This window comes from Paroedura picta, chromosome 15, assembly GCF_049243985.1.
Source record: "Paroedura picta isolate Pp20150507F chromosome 15, Ppicta_v3.0, whole genome shotgun sequence".
Classification (NCBI taxonomy): domain Eukaryota; kingdom Metazoa; phylum Chordata; class Lepidosauria; order Squamata; family Gekkonidae; genus Paroedura; species Paroedura picta.
Genome location: NC_135383.1, coordinates 17,028,428 through 17,044,890, shown reverse-complemented (window position 1 = coordinate 17,044,890; position 16,463 = coordinate 17,028,428). Strand labels below are relative to the sequence as shown.

General features: G+C 48.9%; 1 protein-coding gene across 5 annotated transcripts in view; it reads left to right on the top strand.

Moving 5' to 3' along the window:
- SEZ6 (seizure related 6 homolog) overlaps window positions 1-16,463 on the top strand; it is a 99,981-nt gene that overhangs the window by 58,706 nt on the left and 24,812 nt on the right. For 3 of the 5 annotated variants that reach the window (XM_077311769.1, XM_077311768.1, XM_077311766.1), the window contains exons 2-4: window positions 631-1,359; window positions 3,962-4,098; window positions 15,364-15,556. In XM_077311769.1, coding sequence (XP_077167884.1) covers window positions 631-1,359; window positions 3,962-4,098; window positions 15,364-15,556 — 1,059 coding nt within the window. The remainder of the gene's footprint in view (window positions 1-630; window positions 1,360-3,961; window positions 4,099-15,363; window positions 15,557-16,463) is intronic. The other 2 variants (XM_077311767.1, XM_077311770.1) reach the window with 2 other exon arrangements.

Sequence of the window (16,463 nt, the reverse complement as noted above, 5' to 3'; positions counted from 1 at the left end):
AAAGGCTCTGGTCTGCTTAAATAGAGGTCTTTGAGCCAGGAGAGTGAAATGCCCATGGTTGGTCTGCTCCCTGGTTTCTCTGGAGCTGAATACCTCCCATAGCGGAGTCCTGGTTCATTAAGATCAGGGGCATCTACTTGCAGCCAACCACGCTCCAGGGAGAGCCAGCTTGGTGTAGTGGTTAGGAGCATGGACTTCAACTTTGGTGAGCCAGGTTTGATTCCCCACTCCCCCACATGCAACCTGCTGGGTGACCTTGGGTTGGCCACAGAACTGATAAAGCTGTTTTGACCGAGCAGTAATATCAGGGCTCTCTTAGCCTCACCCACCTCACAGGGGGTCTGTTGTGGGTAGAGGAAAGGGAAGGGAATTGGAAGCCACTTTGAGACTCCTTCGGATAGAGAAAAGCAGCATATAAAAACCAACTCTTCTTCTTCCGGCTGAGGTTCTTTTCCATCTGCTGCTTCCTGGCCCATACAACAAGTGATGCCAGGAATTGAACCGGGGGCCTTCTGTGTGCCATCCAGAGGCTCTGCCACCGAGCCACGACTGCTCCGTGCCTCATGAGCTGCTGACCTTGCCAGTCTCTTCCTGCCATCACCAACATAAGTCTGTCTTTCTTTGTTCCAGGCCTCTCCCCTCAGGAATCCGAGAGACCAGGAAACTCTGAAGATGATGGGGAACAGACGGTGCCCCCCACCCCCGATGAGCTGGAACACGAGGCCCACTTCATCACCACGGCCCCCACCTTGAAACTGCTGAACCACCACCCGCTGCTGGAGGATTTCCTTCACGAGGCAAAAGACTACCTTCAGCAGATTCCCTTCATGGCTGCCGGGCTGCCTGGCCCCGGGCCCGTCCTGCCTGACGCTGACTTCGCACTCGGCCCCGCAAGCAACAGGGCCGGCCCAGGCCTCTCAGATCCCACCGCTGAGTCCCCGGTGACGATGGTGACTCTCCCGGCCCTGGTGGGCACAGCAGGACCAGGCAGGGATCCCAAGAGCCCCCCGGAGGTGGCCGAAGGGGCCTTGCCACATGACCGGCCCATCACAGCTGTGGGGCCTCAAGCTGAGCCAGGTCGGGATGCCCCCCAGGCCAAACCTTCCCCCCGCTCTGAGCTCGTGCGCCCTTCTTTCACTCCTGTGCTGTCCTTTCCCCAGACGGGAATTCCCCACTCAAACTCAGCCACTGCATCTACAGGCTCTGCCGACAGCAGCCGCCCCTCCACTGCCACGCCCCCAGCGAAGCCCAAAGGTGGCGTCCCCAGCGTGGTGTCTGATGCCAAGGAAGAGGTGGCAGCAACCACCCTCACCACCACAGCCACAGGGATCACAAGTGTGCCAGCAGCAGGGGCAGGTAGTTGTGTGTGTAGGGGGCAGGAACACACCTGAATCTGAGCAGTCCAAGAAACGGAAGGGAAATGGTGGCTCAGCTAAATTGGGGTTGCCAGCTCTGGGTTGGAAAATCCATGGGGACTTTGGGGGCGGAGCCAAGAGTGGGCGGGATTTGGGGTGGGGAGGGACCTCTAAGGTGTAGAATGCTATGAAGCCCACCCTCCACAGCACCCATTTTCTCTGGGGGCACCGATCTCTGTTGCTTGAAGATGAGCTGCAATTCCGGAGGGTCCCTAGGTTCTATCTGGGGCCTGCATCCCTAAGCTGATCCTAAACCATCCTGCCAGAACTTTGTCCAAACATCTGGCAAGATGACTCAGCTCCGGCGTTTTGCACACTGAGCAATGAGGCAAGGCTGGTTTGAACCGGAAGCTGTTTTAAGGTCTAGCAGAAGGAGGTTATGTGCTGGTGAGCAAAGTTGATCCAAGCTTTGTATGGAGGGCTGCTAATCTCTAGGCCAGCCTCTCTCAGCCTTTTCGCCATTGAGAAACCCCTGAAACAGCGTTCAGGCTTGGAGAAACCCCAGGAGCGTGACCATGCAGAATATGGCTAGGAAGTAGAGCTGTGTACATCCCTACTTGCGGTCCCTCCCCTTCCCACCCCCTCCAGCCCCATCAATGGCCTTTTGAGGAGTGGGCTGCAGGATGACCTCATATTACCAGATAAATGTTTAACAAGTTAAGAAAACATATTAAAAACCAGGGGCCAAGCCTGTTGCATTCAGGAATTCAACGGGTGCTAGATTAGGGGGGTGGAGTGGAAGAACTCTGCAGATGGCCTACCCCTACCCCCGGGACCTGGAAAGGCTGCAGGCAGCTGTTATGGAACTCACCAGCAGGGGCAGCTCTCACACAGCAGAGATTTGCAGCCTCCAAGCCTCAGAGGGAAGTGGAAGGAGTAGGGGTGGTCAGGGGTGGGGAACGAAAGGCGATTGGCTGGCCACTGGACAGACAGGCAAGCCGGTTGGAGGAGGAGGCAGTCGGGCGGGACAGCCACCCTGAGTGGCTGTTAAGCGCTGAGTGGCACTTAAGCCTTGAGACACGCTCCTCCTCCAAGGCCTTACCAGAAATAGTAAGCAGAAAAGATTAATTAACTCCTTCCCATTGGGGAAACCCTGGTTGAGAGAGCCTGCTCTAGGCAGAGCCTGGAGAGCTCCCCAAATGGACAGGCAACAGTGATCTCCAGGCAACAGTGACTAGTTCCTAGGGAGGGTGGAGTCCATGGCATTATGCTCCACTAAGGTCCCTTCCCGCCCCAAATCCCGCCCACTTGGCTCCACCCCCAAAGTCCCCAGCTATTCCTAACCCAGAACTGGCAACCCGGCAGTCCCCTGGAAGAGATGGCTGCCTTGCAGGTTGGAGTCTGCTGAGACCCTCCCTGACTCCACCTGCAAAATTTCCAGAAATCCCCCCACCCAGCTGACCTGTCCGTGTGCAAGGTGTCACGCCTCCCACTATGTCCTTGGCTTTGACCTCCCTGGCTCCGGTCTGGAAAGGTTTGTCATTTAATTCTCCGTGACGCTGTCTAGAGAACCAGACAGACGGCTAAAAACTGGTGGGGGCCAAGGCAAAACCAGCTATTAAAACCCACCAGAGATTTTTTTTCCCCTTGTCCTAACGAGCTGACACAGAGAATAACCTGGCAGTCTCTTTGAAAGGAGTGGAGCTGTGGCCTGGCAGAGTTCCCAGCCTTTTCGATTTGCACAGAGGGATTTTCCCCCTGGACAGCACCCTAGAGAGCCAGCTTGGTGCAGTGGTTAGCACGAGTGCAGACTTCTAATCTGGTATGCTGGGTTTGATTCCCCGCTCCTCCTCCACATGCAGCCAGCTGGGTGACCTTGGGTCAGTCACAGCACTAATAAAGCTGTTCTGATTGAGCAGGAATATCAGGGCTCTCTCAGCCTCACCACCCTCACAGAGTGTCTGTAAGCCGCTTTGAGACTCCTTCGGTTAGAGAAAAGTGGCATATAAGAACTAACTCTTCTTCTTCTTCAGTAATATCAGGGCTCTTTCAGCCTCCCCTCCCTCACAGGGTGGAGAGAGGAAAGGGAAGGCGACTGTAAGCCACTTTGAGACTCCTTCGGGTAGAGAAAAGCAGCATGTAAGAACCAAATCTTCTTCTTCTTCTATAGGACAGCTGTGGCCCATTTGCATCTTAGCAAAAGCAAGCTCTTCCTTGAACCTGGGGGCCCCTGTCTTTGTGGTCACACTATAATTGTCCTCCTTATAGCTTCTTTATTCCTTCCAGTGTTTGGGACCAATATTCACTTTTCCTCCCATGAATTCGACATTTTCTATCGCCAGCAGGGTCTCATGGGAACTGTAGTCCATTGATGTCTGGAAAGCCTCAGTTTGGCCACCCTGACTTAGGGGAACAGCCACTGAGTCAGGATATGAAGCCCACCTTCCTCCTTCATTCTAATATGACTCATTCTTATGACTTATACTTTTACAATCTTAATCTTTGTATAATTGAATTTTATGTCGTCGACCGCCCTGAGTCCGCTCTGCAGGGAGGGCGCGGTCTATAAATTAAACAGATAATAAATATTCTCTCTTTCTTGCTAGGTCCCTGCAGCTGGAACCTGACTGGCCCTGAGGGTTCACTGGCCTCCCCACTGCCTTCTGGCTTACCCTACGAGGGGAACACACTTGAATGCATCTACACAATTTCCGTGTACCCTGGTTATGGCGTGGAGATCCGGGTGAGTGACCAACGGATAGGGACCACAGAGGAGGGTGGCAGGCTGCTGACTATTACCCATAGCACAACCTACACTGGCTTGGGAGAACAAAACTACTATAGGGTCACATGCAAACCTTATGATAAACCTCAGATTCTAAACTACAGTTTGATTCAACTAGGGTTTCTGAAGGCTGGCTGTCTAACAAACCAAGGTTTGGTGGTAAGTGTGAAATGGGGACGTCAAACAAATGTTTATTAACTGCTGTTCTGCCCTCAGGGGTTTCTCTGTCTCTGTCTCTGTCTCTGTCTCTGTCTCTGTCTCTGTCTCTGTCTCTGTCTCTGTCTCTGTCTGTCTCTCTCTCTCTCTCTCTCTCTCTCTCTCTCTCTCTCTCTCTCTCTCTCTCATTTGTCTGTTTGTTTAATTTGCGGTTTCTATTCCACCATGTCTCTGAAAACTTCACAACCCTAGTTTGTTCAGCAGCTGCACTTTCTTGGCGCTCCAATAGATGAGAGATTTTGTCGCGTCAACAAAATGCTGGCTTGCGCCGTTTCCCTTTGCCTCAGACCAAGGCGAAAAAGGAAGGGGAAATCTGCAGTAGAATCCCGAACTGAGCTACACTCTGCCAAATCCACTGTGGTCAGCGGGCCTAAAAAGGCATCGCTCTGTTTGGGCTCTCAGTGAAAATCGTTCAGCCTGTGAAATCCCAATAGCAGAGCAAGGGAACCAGTTTCGAATTGCGTAATCAAGTGGAAGGATCAAACCTCTTTCCTCCCTACATGGCTCCAAGGCAAATTGAGGCTGAATTCTATGGACAGAACGAGACACATGGCCAGGGTGCGTTTGAGCCCTCAGCTTCCTGCATTCACAGTCAGCTGCACAGATCAGCCAAAAACAAAACAATCCGATAACTTCGCCTCCACTCCGCTAAGGATTGTGTTTCCACAGGGAAAGGGGGATGAGCTACAGGCCTTGGTTTACATGGGAATGAGGACTGACGGTGTTAAATTAAAGGCTTCAGTTCAATTCAAGTTGAGTATTAAGGACAGGAAAAAGAGAGAGCTGGGATGTTCCGAGTTCACAAGATGAAGCCCAACAAGGGGCAAGAGGCTGAATCATTTGAAACAAGAGGCCAGTGGGCCCCCAAAATTGGGAGAACTGAAGGACTAACCATCCCAGGCAGAGTCACCCCCGGAACTAAGGTCTGAGGAGATAGTTGGGGGGCACATCTTCCCATCCTTTTGTAGATCTAAATCCATAAATAACACAAAGGGGGGGGGAGCCAACCTGGAGAACAGGTGAGAACCACAAAGGTCAGAGATGAAACCAAATACAGAAAAATTGAAGCTATTTATTATTAGAGCTCAAAGACGTTTGAAAACCGTAAAAGAACATCCTATCTACTGGGCACACAGACACCATCTGTGTGTACACCACAAATGCCAACACATTCTGACCTAACGCATTTGGACCATGCCGATCGTCATCAGAGGTCAATATAGAGATATGCACAGTTTTATTGTTGTGAACTACCGCAAGTCCATGCGAAGTGCGGAGGCATATAAATAAATAAATAAATAAACAAAGAAACAAACAAACAAATAAATATACAGTTGTATAAAACCAGTTTTTTCAGTTTTCAACGGGAGGAAGGGGGAATTCTCTCATCTGCTATGGCTGGTTCCGGTCCTGCCAAATATTCATATTGGCAGAATCCTCAGCCAGCAAATATTTCCCGTTCCTCCCCTGGGTACTGGAAAATCCTGCTGGGGGCTTCTCTGCAAAAAGTGAGGAGAGTGTGATATTCTTTTATGGGTTTAAACATTTTGGAGATCTAGGTCCGTGCCTGACCGCCTGCTGACCTCCTTCCCATGGACGTCACCTTGGTTTTGGCACAAAGGCAGGGTATACAAGTAATGAATCCCCATGAGTGGAAAGATGAATGGGGCATAAACACCAAGGACTTGAAAGGAGCTGGGTGTCTGCTGATGCAGAAAGAGGCTGGAAATTTGTGGGGAGTTTTGAAAGGAGTTGGGAGGTAGCAAATATCAAGCCTGCCGAAGCATTTTGGCTGGGATATCTATCTATCTATCTATCTATCTATCTATCTATCTATCTATCTATCTATCTATCTATCTATCTATCTATCTATCTATCTATCTATCTATCTATCTATCTATCTATCTATCTATCTATATCTATATCTATATCTATCTATATCTATATCTATATCTATATCTATATCTATATCTATCTCTATATCTATCTATCTATATATATATATATATATATACATATATATATATACACACACACACACATACACACACACACACACACATACATATATATATGTCAAAACCCAGCCAATGTCAACATTTCTGAATTAAAAACTCCTATTCCTCCAGCCAGAGAAGAGAAGAGCCTTTGCAGCAGTCCCTGCCGGAGGAGGGTGGTCCAAGAGGGAGAGAGGAGAGACGGGGAGGCTGCTGCCCCTCCACATGCGCCGACAACAGCGGCCTGGCCTGCATTTTAATAAGCACTTAGAAATACAGGCGTCTCGTTCGAGGGATGCAGCCAGCCAGCCATCTCGGTGCTGAAACACATCACAGCAAATGTCAAATCAATAGACATGGCATTTGGCCGACATTTCGACAATACCTGTTTCCCCCGTTCCCTTGGGGCTTCATTAGGCCCGCTGAGAAGAAGGGTTCACGCGTGCAGGAGCAGAAGGGACAGGCCTTGGGTCGGCAAGAGCTGCCACCGTCGCTGCGTCCTGGGCGTAAACTGAGATGGAAGTTCGGTGGCGCAATGCTGCCACCGTCTCTGCGTCCCGGGCGTAAACTGAGGTGGAAGTTCGGTGGCGGAATGCTGCCACCGTCTCTGCGTCCCGTGCGTAAACTGAGGTGGAAGTTCGGTGGCGGAATGCTGCCACCGTCTCTGCGTCCCGGGCGTAAACTGAGGTGGAAGTTGGGTGGCGGAATGCTGCCACCGTCTCTGCGTCCCGGGCGTAAACTGAGGTGGAAGTTCGGTGGCGGAATGCTGCCACCGTCTCTGCATCCAGGGCGTAAACTGAGGTGGAAGTTCGGTGGCGCAATGCTGCCACCGTCGCTGCGTCCCGTGCGTAAACTGAGGTGGAAGTTCGGTGGCGGAATGCTGCCACCGTCTCTGCGTCCCGTGCGTAAACTGAGGTGGAAGTTCGGTGGCGGAATGCTGCCACCGTCTCTGCGTCCCGGGCGTAAACTGAGGTGGAAGTTCGGTGGCGCAATGCTGCCACCGTCGCTGCGTCCCGGGCGTAAACTGAGGTGGAAGTTCGGTGGCGCAATGCTGCCACCGTCGCTGCGTCCTGGACGTAAACTGAGGTGGAAGTTGGGTGGGGGAATGCCGCCTTGACTAACTGGGGTTGGTCGTCCCTTGGATCCTTCACCGGATTTTTGCTTGAAGCCAAGGTAGCAGGTCCAACACTTCTAGCGGAGAGCATTTTTATACCCCTCCCCTCTGAGAGAGACTCTGTGATGTCCAGCTACTTGTTCTGCAAGACAGAACATGCCCGTGATGTCCAGCTACTTGTTCTGCAAGACAGAACATGCCCATGGGGACCTGGCTCCCTGTCCATTTCCCCAAGGTGAACCGTAATCTCATAAATCCCCAGGCATGGGGATGGACCAAAGGTGAGGCCGTCAGTAGCAGTTAATCAGCATCATGTCAGATCTCAGAACCTAAACAGCACAGGCCAATTTGGTGTTGTGGTGGAGAGTGGCAGCCTCTAATCTGGAGAATTGGGGTTTGATGCCCTGCTCCTCCATGTGCAGCCAGCTGGGTGACCTTGGGCCAGTCACAGTCCTGTTAGAGCTGTACTCATAGCTCTCTCGGCTAATAAATCTAAGCAGCCACAGGAAATGGTTACAACATGGATATAAGAGGATACACCAAGGCCCAGCTGGCAAAATCAAGCCATACAAGCCAAAAATTCCAACGTTCATATAAAAGTTTTCTTTTTTATTCAAGTTGCATAAGCTTTCCTGTATTAATATGCAACAAGATTCGAGTATTGAATGGATCCAGTCATGCCATACAGGTTACTATACCACTTGGGTACTAGATCTTTTTGTATGTGCTGATTAAATATCCTGTGACAAAGAGGAGGTGAAACGAGGTATTCAATACCGGAAAATTGTCACAGCTGTCTTTTTCTCTAGGTTCATAAAGTCATAGATTTTCCAGCCCCTCCTTATATGAAAGTGGCTCTAACTGCGTGTTCAATTTGGTTGCCCCTTCCTATACTTTTTCCACTTCTGCAATCTCCTTTTTGAGATGATTGTGACCAGAACTTTGTAGACTTTGCTCCAAATGAGGCTTGAGCACAGTTCTACAAGAGCACAGTTCTACAAGAGCATGACAAGATTGGGTGTGCTATTCCCAATCTCTTTCCTAATAATTCCCTGCTCATTTTCACTGAGGTCTTCACTATAACCCCAAGATCTGTTTTGGTTTCAGTGTCAGGCCAGTTCAGACCCTATCGGCATATATGAGGGTAAGTCCAAAAGTATTGCTATTAGGATTCCAGTTCATATATGCACAGGTTTATTCCAAATAAAACATATTTAAACATGTCTCCAGGATGTGAATAGCTGCAGGAAAGTTCTCTCAGTAATACACTTGTCTTAGTCTCATTGGGGTGCCCTTCAAAAATAAATCGAAAACTGCACTGATGAGAAAAAGGCCAGGAAAGTTGTGCAGAGAAATTTCCCCCCACCACAACTTTGCACCTGTTCATTCTTCGAGGGCAGCAAGCGCTGTATTACGAGAATTTCATTGGGAAACCTTTCCCATTCACCCTACAGCCCTAATCTTGCCCCTTCACACTCCTTTTGGTTTCCAAAACTTAAGGGGTTTTATTGTGTTTTATCTTTTTATTATTGTAAACCAAAACTCAAGGGGGTTTATTGTGTTTTATCTTTTTATTATTGTAAACCAAAACTCAAGGGGGTTTATTGTGTTTTATCTTTTTATTATTGTAAACCAAAACTCAAGGGGGTTTATTGTGTTTTATCTTTTTATTATTGTAAACCACTGTAAGCCCACCAGGAAATGGTGGTATATAAAACCAGTTATAAATAATAAATAATAAATAAGGAACATTTCAAAGCAACATGATTTAAGGGCCGCGAGGATGGGGAAATGGCCATTCTGATCACAGTGTGCAGAATTTGGGGGGAAAGGGTTACAGAGATGGAAACACCGCCTTCAGAAGTGTACAGATCTAGGTGGAAGATATGTCAAGAAACAATGGCTTCACATTTTGATATTTTTGTTTAATAAGGGTTTCTCTGATCTTGTAGCAATACTTTTTGACCTGCCCTCGCATTTGGATTTAGGATATTTTTCATTTCTATATGTATCACATTAGACTCCCCTACACTGAACTTCATTTGCCATGGTCTGGCTCACTCACCCCATTTAGAAATATCCTCCTGAGGCTCTTTGTAAGTTGCCTTGGTTTTCACCATGCTGGACTATTTGGTCTCATCTGCAAACTTGACCACTATATTCCAAATTATTTATGTCGAAATTAAATAACAATGGTCCTTAGTGGAATCCTGCTGCTGACTTGGGAGAATTAGGAATGTGCACACGAAATTTAGGAATTAGTGCACAGGAATTAGGAATGTGCACACGAAAAAAAATTCAGTAGAATTTCGATTCATTCTGAATTGACTTGGGTATACCCGAATTACTGACTCGGCCCAGTGATTCGGGTTCCCGCGATTTGAGTTTACCGAAATCAATTCAACTCCATTGGAGCCTGACAAACAGCTGATGTGTGGAGGGATAACTCTCTATATCCTCAGACACGGTCTGCTGGGGAGACATTGATAGACACCCAGGGCCGGATATACATGAAAAGAAGCCCTAGGCTATTCCACTTATGTGGCCCTTTCACCTCCCATTTTTAAGTTTGTAAATTACATGAGAGATAATAAAATGCATAATTACTGTGATATCTTAGCCCTGCTCGCGGCGCCATGGGCGCCGCGGACTAAATAAAGCCATAAGGGCCTGGGGGGAGGAGTTAGGGCGGGCTCTGTCCAGGATGAGGAAGGGTGCCGATTGGCCCCTTCCTCCAGACAGACTATCGGCGGGGCCAATCGGTAGGCGCAAAGCGCCTGTCGATTGGCCTCTCCGATTGCCGCCCCGCCGCGGCTCGCAGCTGCTCCCTTGCCGGCGGCCTGACGCGTCGAGAGGCGTGAAGCACCTCCAACGCATCAGGCCGCCATGTCCCGCATGCCGGCGGCCTGCCGACTCGCCGGCCGCGAGTTCCTGATCTAGCGCCCACTGTATTGTAAGTACAGTGGGCTTGATTACTAGTATATCAATATGTTGAATGAAAATGTTGTAATTGGTACTAACCCTTATTTTAAAAAGTGGAATATAGGCCCTCTTGATCTTGAGGCCCTAGGCCGAAGCCTAGTTAGCATTTAGGAAAATCCGTCCCTGTAGACGCTCAGCCACTCACCCCGTCAACCGAATCAGCTGAATAAAGCCCGAATCAGTTCAGGCTTTTCTGATCCTCCGATTTAAACAAATGAGGATTGTGATTCAGCTCGGATAAGCCTGGAAAAAAAAACCCAAATCAGTATCGAATTGAGTTTTCTCGGGCTTATCCGAGCCAAATTGCACATCCCTAAGAATCATCCGTTCATTCCTTCTCCCTGCCTCCTGCCATTTAACCAGTTTTTAAATTCATGAGCGAATCCGTCTACTTATTCCACGACTGCTGAATTTATTCATGAGTCTTTGGTGAGATACCTTGTCAAAAGACTTTTGGAAGCCCAAATATAAAATGTCTGCGAGATCTCCCTTTCCCACAGGCTTGTTAACCAGCTTGAAGAACTCCAGAAGCCTGGAGAGCCAAGATTTCCATTTGCAGAAGCCATGTCGATTTCCCATCACTTCTAATTTATCTAGGACAGATGTTAGGCTAAGTAGCCTGTAATTTCCTGGATCCCTTCCGGACTCCTCTTTAAAAATTGGTTTGACATTTGCCACTTTCCAGTCCTCGGGCACAGAGGCCGATTTTAGTGACAAGTTATATGGATCAGCCATTTCACATCTGAGTTCTTTACGAACCCTGGGCGTGTTCTGTCCAGACCTGGAGACTTCTTTCATCAGTTTGCCTGGTAGACCTCAAAATTCATTCCTCATGGTTTCATCTTGATTCAGTTCCCCAGAGACACATCTCCAAAACAGCTACTCTGACCCCACATTGTCCACGGTGAAAACAGATGCAAAGAATTCGTCTGGCAGGAGCTTCCACATGGAGAGCTAAGAGGAGTCAAGCAGGTGGGAGCCACTTGGAAGACCCCTCTTGGGCCTCTTCTGTTGGAAGGAGGAACTTGAAGCTTCCTTTTCTAGGCCGTGCCAGTTATGGGAGTCCCTCAACCATAAGTATGAATGAAAATGCCTTATACTGAATCAGGCCGTTGGCCCTTCAAGGTCAGGATTGTCTACTCCAGGGGTAGTCAAACTGCGGCCTTCCAGATGTCCATGGATTCAATTCCCATGAGCCCCTGACAGTATTTGCAAATGCTGGCAGAGGCTCAGGGAACTGTAGTCCATGGACATCTGGAGGGCCCCAGTTTGACTACCCCTGGTCTACTCAGTCTGCAGCTCTTCAGGGTCTCAGGCCAAGGACTTTCACCTCACCTCCAGCCAGATAACAGGAGATGTTGGAGATTGATTCTGGGACCTTCTGCATGCTAAGCAAATAACAACCACTGAGCTACACCCCTCCCGTTTCTAGAAATCTTGAAGCCCTTTAGCTTTAGCCTTGAACCATGTGATGTTTAACTCCTCCCAGTGATGCCTGGGGGCCCATTTTGCATGAGCTGGCAGAAAACCCCATGCAGAGTTTCAATTCATCAAGATTTATGACTTCTAAAATGATAGTGTTAATGAGATCTTTCCTTCTAGCTCAATTTACTCCTTCCTCCCCCAAAAAACCTCTACTAAATCTTTCCGCATCCATGAGTAGAAAAAAAAATGCATTTTTACCAGCAAGTCATGTAGATTGAACATGGGTGGCCAGATAGTGGCTCTCCAGATGTCCATGGACTACAATTCCCATGAGCCCCTGCTATGGGCCATCTGGAGAGCCCCAGTTTGGCCACCCCTGCCCTAGAGTTCCCAAGCCAAGACATATTCAGAGGTGGTTCGCCATTGCCTGCCTGTGAGTGGAGACTCTGATATTCCCTGGTGTTCTTCCATCCAAATACTAACCAGGGTTTGTAAGTTTGTAAGTTTGCTCAAGATCTGATAAGATCTGACTAGCCTGGGCTACCCAGTTCAGGGCAAGAAAGAAAATATTGGGAGTATTTAAATGTGCATTTCTCCAAGCAGTTTGAGAAATCAAAACACGTCTTTCTTACCACCACATTCCATTTTATCCTGGCATTGGGGAGTGTCAAGGCACAGCCCACTGCAGTATAACTGAACTGGGCATGAGCTGCACGAGAGGTGGGCACCGGTGCCCATCATCTCCTCCTCCTCTAAGCTCCCAACCCATAAATCACATGGCAACCTGGATGATGTGCCCACAGAGATGGATCTCCCTCACCAGCCGGCTCTCCCGTATGGCTCTCCATCCCTCATTCCCGCAGTCCCACTTTCTCCCTTCTACCAATACATCTCTGGCACCTTTGGTGTAATTAGAGCAAGGAGGCTCCTGCCTTCAGCCGTTTATCACCAAGCAGTGCTGTTTAATTACTGTAATTAATATACAATCACCACTTTAATGAGAGACAGCAGCAGAGGTCCGTTTATCAAGATAAGTTACACCGCTGACACTGCCACGGGATTTGGCCGTTCCGGGCCTCGCTGGGGTGGGGAAGAAGTTGGCACACTGTCCGGGGAGGTCACGTCCCTGAGATCAGGGCTGAAGCCAAGGCATGGACCAATGCAGGCCTTGACCCCCTCTCTCCATCTCTCCCTCCCTCCCTCCCCTCTTCCATTAAATTCCTTGTGGTTCAGTTCTTTGCATGGAAAGGAACACAAGTAAATGCAGTCAAGCTGAATGCCAAGAGAGGGCACAAAACAGAAGAAGAAGAAGAAGAGTTGGTTCTTATATGCCGCTTTTCCCTACCCGAAGGAAGCTCAAAGCGGCTTACAGTCGCCTTCCCTTTCCTCTCCCCACAACAGACACCCTGTGGGGTGGGTGAGGCTGAGAGAGCCCTGATATTACTGCCCGGTCAGAACAGTTTCATCAGTGCCGTGACGAGCCCAAGGTCACCCAGCTGGTTGCATGTGGGGGAGCGCAGAATCGAACCCGGCATGCCAGATTAGACGTCCGCACTCCTAACCACTACACCAAACTGGCTCTCCAGAGAAACACTTCCCGTAGCCGCTGGAGAGAGATGGGGCAGTGAAAAGAATAGTGGGGCTGTGAGGAGTTATGGGATCACCGAGATGGGAGCAGGGAATAATGCCACGTTTTGTGGGAAAGTACTTGCTAGCCCACACACATGCACGCACATGGACAGACACACACACACCACCACCAATTCTGAACTGTGCTCTCTTTAAATTCAAAAAACTCCTGCTTGTATCTCATACTTTTCCTGTCAATAATTTACACCCACCCACCGGATCCAAGTCTAGCAATAAACTCATATCGCTAGACTCACCTTGCTTGTAAAAAAACTCTCAAAAATGGCATGGCAGAAAAGGTAAGCAATAGTGGAACTTGTACACCAATGAAGGGGGAAGAGACCCACTAACATTCTGCTAAAATGGCTGCTGGAGAAGAATCTTGAAGAATCTCTATCCTATTTCTAAAAACACGTGCAGTAAGGAGAGATATGCCACACACAAAAAAGGAAATTTCAGCACCACAACATGTCTGATTTTTCTTATTGGCATGCGGAATGTGTACTCTGTGGTTCCTAAGAGAAAAACTGGAGAGAGAGAGAGAGGAAAGGTGCAGAGTGCATGCACAGCATTCGAAGTAAAGCCCAATCAAGTCGACTTCAATGAAAATCTTAAGTAAGCCGTGCATACATAATAGGCCTGTCTCAAAGCTATGACTTCCCCTCCAACTGCAGCTTTGCCCATAGATGTTCCAGCTGTGCTGAATTGAGCAATCTGCTTCCTCATGTGTCAAAGAATGGGGCTGTGGCCCCTGCTGCCCGCAGCCGAGGGTCTCTAGCTACCTTAAGTACTCTCTGTCAGGACTGGCCTGGCCAGCAAAGGCCCTCCAGGGCCCATCCATCAACAGGCCAGGGAGAAGAAAGATTAAGCTGTGCCCAGAGATGCTTAGTCTGTCTAGAAAGAGGGGCCAGGAGGGGTTCAAATGTTGACCCTGTGCTGAGTCCCAATGGATGGACTGGCAAAGTAGCAGAGACAAGGAGACCGTGTGGTTCTGCCCTCCATCCTTGTCAGTGTCCCCTCGCCCCAAGCAGCTCTGGGTTGGGAAATACCAGGAGTTTGGGGGTGGGGCCTCAGTAAGCCAGGATTTGGAGAGGGGAGGGACTCCAATGAGGCATGATACTATAGAGTCCACCTTCCAAAGTGGCCCTTTTCTCTCGGTGAACTGATCTCTGTCACCCAGAAATCAATTGTAATAGCGGGAGCCCTCCAGCCACCACCTGGAGGTTGGCAACCCTAGCCATGCTTCACCTGGGGTGCACAAAGGTGCCCGTTTCCAATTCTGTGAGTCTGTGTGTATGTCGTCCTGGCATATTTGGTGGTGGTTTGTAGTCTTGATTCATTTGTCTCTTTATTTTGTTTGTTTGTTTGTTTATTTATTTATATACCACCCTCCCCAAGGGCTCAGGGCGGTTTACAGGAAACAGGAAAAGAAACAGATAATATATGGTAACAGTGATAACAGTAATAACGTTCTAACAATAATAACATGATCATTTGACACCCTTTCTACGGCATTGATCTGCCACTGACAGTAGAGTAAAAAGGGGAGATTCCTTTGCATCCCTTTAATGTCAGGAACTCAGTGTGAGCAAACAGAAGAAGCTTGATGCCTAATGGGAGAGCTCTCTGGGCCAGTTTGGTATCATGGTTAAACGCAGTGGCCTCTAATCTGAAGAACCGGGATTGATTTCACGTTCCTTTCCCACATGCAGCCAGCTGGTTGACCGTGGGCCAGTCACAGTTCTCTCAGAGCCTGTTGAGAGGGCGGACGGTTCAGTGATTGTAAGTCGCTTTATAATTCCATCAGGTAGATAAAGCGGGGCACAAAAAACATCTCTTTGTCTTCTTCTTCCTTTGCAGGTCCAGAATATCAGTCTTGTGGAAGGCGAGACGATCACCGTGGACACCCTCGGAGGGGTGGAACCTGTTGCCTTGGCCAATGAATCATTCCTGATGCGTGGTCAGGTCATCCGTGGGCCAAACAACCAGGTGGTGGTTCGCTTCCAGAGCCCAGCACCTGCCAACCCCGGCACCTTCCATTTTCATTTTCAAGGTGAGGGTCAGGGTGGGGTGGAGGACATGCTGTGATCTGGATACTTCCTTTTTGCACCTGTAGGCCCTTTTGGAAACTTGACATAGTTTGATGGGTGGGCTCACAAAATGGCTGCCACAGGAGAAGATGCCAGGTACAAAATGGCTGCCAAAGAGAGGAAGCCAAGTACAGAATGGCTGCGACAGGAGAGGAAGCCAGGTAGAAAATGGCTGCCACAGGAGAGGAAGCCAAGTACAAAATGGCTGCTCCACCTCGCTTTTAGCCACACAGGGGATATCCTTGTCCTATGGTGACAGCTACTGTCCAAGCAATGTTTTTAACTTTTCACCCAATCTCTAATGACCAATCAGAAGATCTGTTGGACAAAAACCTGACCTGGTCCCTCCCACTTTCTAGAAACATTTGGTGGGTGCCAGAAAGGTGTTGGCAGGCACCATGGCAACCACAGGCCCTATAGATCCTTTAGCTACCAATGGAGGGGGGCATTCATCAGCGTGTTCAGAGTGGTGGGCAGGAGTTGTGTGGGAGAAGAGTTCAGCACATACAAGGGTCCTATGTTGATACCCTTTCCTAAGACTGAACTTGGGGGGGGGGGGGGACCTGAATAAACCTTGAATGGCAGCAGGGGAAGACTGAGAAAAAACAAATGTGCGATTGTAATAAATATACTTATATTTTTAAAATATATATATTTCTAGCTCAGCCTTCCCTGGGTGCTGGGCAGTAGCAACATTTTTCAACAATAAAAGATTTCCATAAAACATTGTAACATTAAAGTCCATAAAACATCGGTTAGTTAATTCCATAACTGCCTCCCTCTTATGGCGGGAGGGTTGATATAGGTGCAGATTGCAGACTCTGAAGGCAATTTGAACAGGAAGGCCAGGATTTCGACACTCCTCAGTGT